Raw genomic sequence first — 2,986 nt, forward strand, 5'->3', positions numbered from 1 at the left:
GCGGCCTCCTCACGCTCCAGGAGGTCCTTGCCTTGCAGCACTGCCACACGGAGGGTGTGGGAGCCTGAATCATAGTCCATGCCCACCTCTACCTGGCCCAGGGTGAAATCCTGCCCGAAGGTGTTGCTCACAGAGGAGATGGAGTTCAGAGAGTCGGCCGACTGAGACTTGCGGAGAGGACCGTACGGAGCCAGGTCCAGTTCCCGGCCCATCAGCTCCAGAGGTCCCAGCTCACTGATGCTCTCATAGGTGTCCTCTATACTGAGGCTGCCTTTGCGGCTGGGTGGTTCCCTAGCAGTGGCCCGCTGGGTGTTCCATGGAGGGACTCTCTGAGGATGAACAAAAGGGACAGGGCAGCATCACATGGGTCTGGGAGACTGCAAAGAGATGCCCACTGCCTGTTGGTTCAAGTCACCCCAGGCTCTCCTTTCACAAAAACAGGGGGACTGTTATTTCAGGCCACGTTGCTTCTCTTTCCTCAAGAAGGAACTTGCTACATATCTCAGGCTGGCCTGGAACTCATGATCCTCCTGCTTTAACCCAAGTACTGGCATTACAGTCACGCATCAAGCACATCTAGCTTGTTGTTTTCATTTTCTTTTTCCAAGACAGGGTTTCTCCTTGTAGCCTTGGCTGTCCTGGAACTCTCTCTGTAGACCAGGCTGGCCCTCGAACTCAGAGATCCACCTGCCTCTGCCTCCCCAAAGCTGGAATTAAAGGCGTGTGCCACTGCCACTCCAGCTGTTTCTAATTTTTCACAAATACAAATAATTCTACATCAAATAGCAAGTTTTTGTTATTCGAGACAGGCTCTCATTCAGCCCAGACTGGCCTTGATGTTACTATGTAGCCAAGGATGGCCCATGCCCTTAGTCACAGCACTCAGGAGGCAAGGCAAGTGGATCTGAGTGGAGTCCAGCCTGGTCTACACTGCAAGTTCTAGGCCAATCAGGGCTACACCGTAAAACCCTGTCTCAAAAAAAAAAAAAAAAAAAACAACAAAACAAAACAAAAAAAACCACCTCTTTATTAAAAATCATGTGCAAGCTTGTGTGTCTGCATGTAGGTTGGGCATGAGTGCAGGTGAGTGCAGAGGCCAGAGGCATCAGCCACCGTGGAGTGGTAGATAAAGAAGATGTTGATCTCACCTACATAAGTGCTGGGAACCAGAGCTGGGTCCACTTGCCCACATGATAGCTCCCCCCCCCCCCCGAGACAGGGTTTCTCTGTGTAGTCCTGCCTATCCTAAGGCTCACTCTGTAGGCCAGGCTGGCCTTGAACTCAGACAGCCGCCTGCCTCTGCCTCCCGCCTCTGCCTCCCAAGTGCTGGGATCAAAAACGTGGCCACCACCACTTGGCTTTCTTTTTAAAATTACATGATAGGCTTTAGAAAAACATATGTTTAAAAAAAAATTTATTTAGGGTGAGTGAGAGCAGGCTCCGGCATCGTGGTCTGTGCATGTAGAGTCAGAGGACAACCTTTAGGAGCCATTTCTCTTCTTCCACCATGTGGGTCCTCAGGCTCTAACTCGGATCATCAGATGTGGTAGCTAATGCCTGTACTCACTGAGCCACCTCACCAGCCCCAGGGATGGGGTTTTGTTTGTTTGTTTTTGTTTTTTGCTTTGTTTTTCAAGACAGGGTTTCTCTGTGTAGCCCTGGCTGTCCTGGAACTCCTTCTGTAGACCAGGCTGGCCTTGAAGTCAGAGATCCCTCTGCCTCTGCCTCCCTGAGTACTGGGATTACAGGCGTGTGCCACATTACTGGGCCCAGGTGATAGGTATAAGAGAGGTCCGATCCCCACTCACAGGGAGGTAGTAATCAAGAGGGCCGAGGCCGAGAGGCCACCCTCGGAAGGGATGGTGGGATGTGGGTCTGCAGGAGGAAGCCTCACCTTCAGCTTGGCCTCCACGTAGACCTCTCCATACTTTTGCTGCAGGTACCTGTAGTCATAATTAGGGAACGGGGATGGGCTGGGGAAACTCCCCGACGTCCAGAGCTTCCACAGACTCACAGCTGCAATTCCAAGCAGTGCCAGGGCCCCTGCAGCGTAGACACCCACCTCCCAGCCAGGGGGGCTCTTGATGACTGCAAGGCAAGGACAGCCTTCATTATTGGGGTACAGTGATCACATTCACCTCTACCCAGAAACAAAAAGCTAATTACCATTGATACTTGTATATACACAAGTATACATGTTTTGTGTACTTGGCTTTTTATTTTTTTAGATTTATTTGTTATATATACAGTGTTCTGTCTGCACGTACATGTGCAGCCAGAAGAGGGCACCAGATCTCATTAGAGATGGTTTTGAGCCATCTCAAAACCACCTTGTGGTTGCTGGGAATTGAACTCAGGACCTCTGGAAGAAGCAGCCGGTGCTCTTAACCTCTGAGCCATCTCTCCAGCTTGACTGGCTCTTTTTTATTATGTGAGTATGAACACGTGTATGTGCATGAATGTGTGTGCATGTGTGTAGAGGCCAAAGGTCAACCTTAGGTGGTATTCTTTGGAAGCCTTCCACCTTGTTTTTGAGACAGGGTCTCTCATTGGGACATCCCCAGGGCTCTTCATGTCTCTGCCATCCTAATTTTCACACGGCTGCTGGGGATCAAACTCAGGTCCTCATACTCACATGGCAACCATTTTCCTGACCCAGACACCTCCTCCTAAGCCCCTGTTTTTTGTTTGTTTGTTTGTTTTGCTTTTGTTTTGAGACAGGGTTTCACGTGGCCCAGGCTGGTCTCGAACTTGCTATGTAGCTAGGATGATTTTAGCTCCTTCCTAATTTTCCTTCTAAGTGCATCACCCTACTCAGTGATACTTGTGTACTAAACACCTTTTTATTGGGGGAAAAAGGGGGTCAGCAAGATGGCTTATCCAGTGAAGGCGCTTGCCACCAAGCCTGATGACCCCAGCTTGGTCCCTGAGACACCATGTGGTGGGAAAACATACCCAACTTCCACAAATTGTCCTCTGCCTGTCC

The 2,986-nt window shown here is 50.2% G+C and overlaps 1 protein-coding gene across 1 annotated transcript in view; it reads right to left on the reverse strand.

Annotated features, from left to right (window-relative positions):
• Syt12 (synaptotagmin 12) overlaps nucleotides 1-2,088 on the reverse strand; it is a gene marked incomplete at its 5' end in the record, with an annotated part of 15,359 nt that extends 13,271 nt beyond the window's left edge. The window contains 2 exon segments of the mRNA XM_055614648.1: nucleotides 6-329; nucleotides 1,895-2,088. Of these exon segments, the coding sequence (XP_055470623.1) occupies nucleotides 6-329; nucleotides 1,895-2,088 (518 nt within the window).
• Nucleotides 2,089-2,986: the final 898 nt, after the last annotated feature.

The sequence above is a fragment of the Psammomys obesus genome, unplaced genomic scaffold, assembly GCF_907164565.1.
Source record: "Psammomys obesus unplaced genomic scaffold, mPsaObe1.curated_primary_1811, whole genome shotgun sequence".
NCBI lineage: Eukaryota > Metazoa > Chordata > Mammalia > Rodentia > Muridae > Psammomys > Psammomys obesus.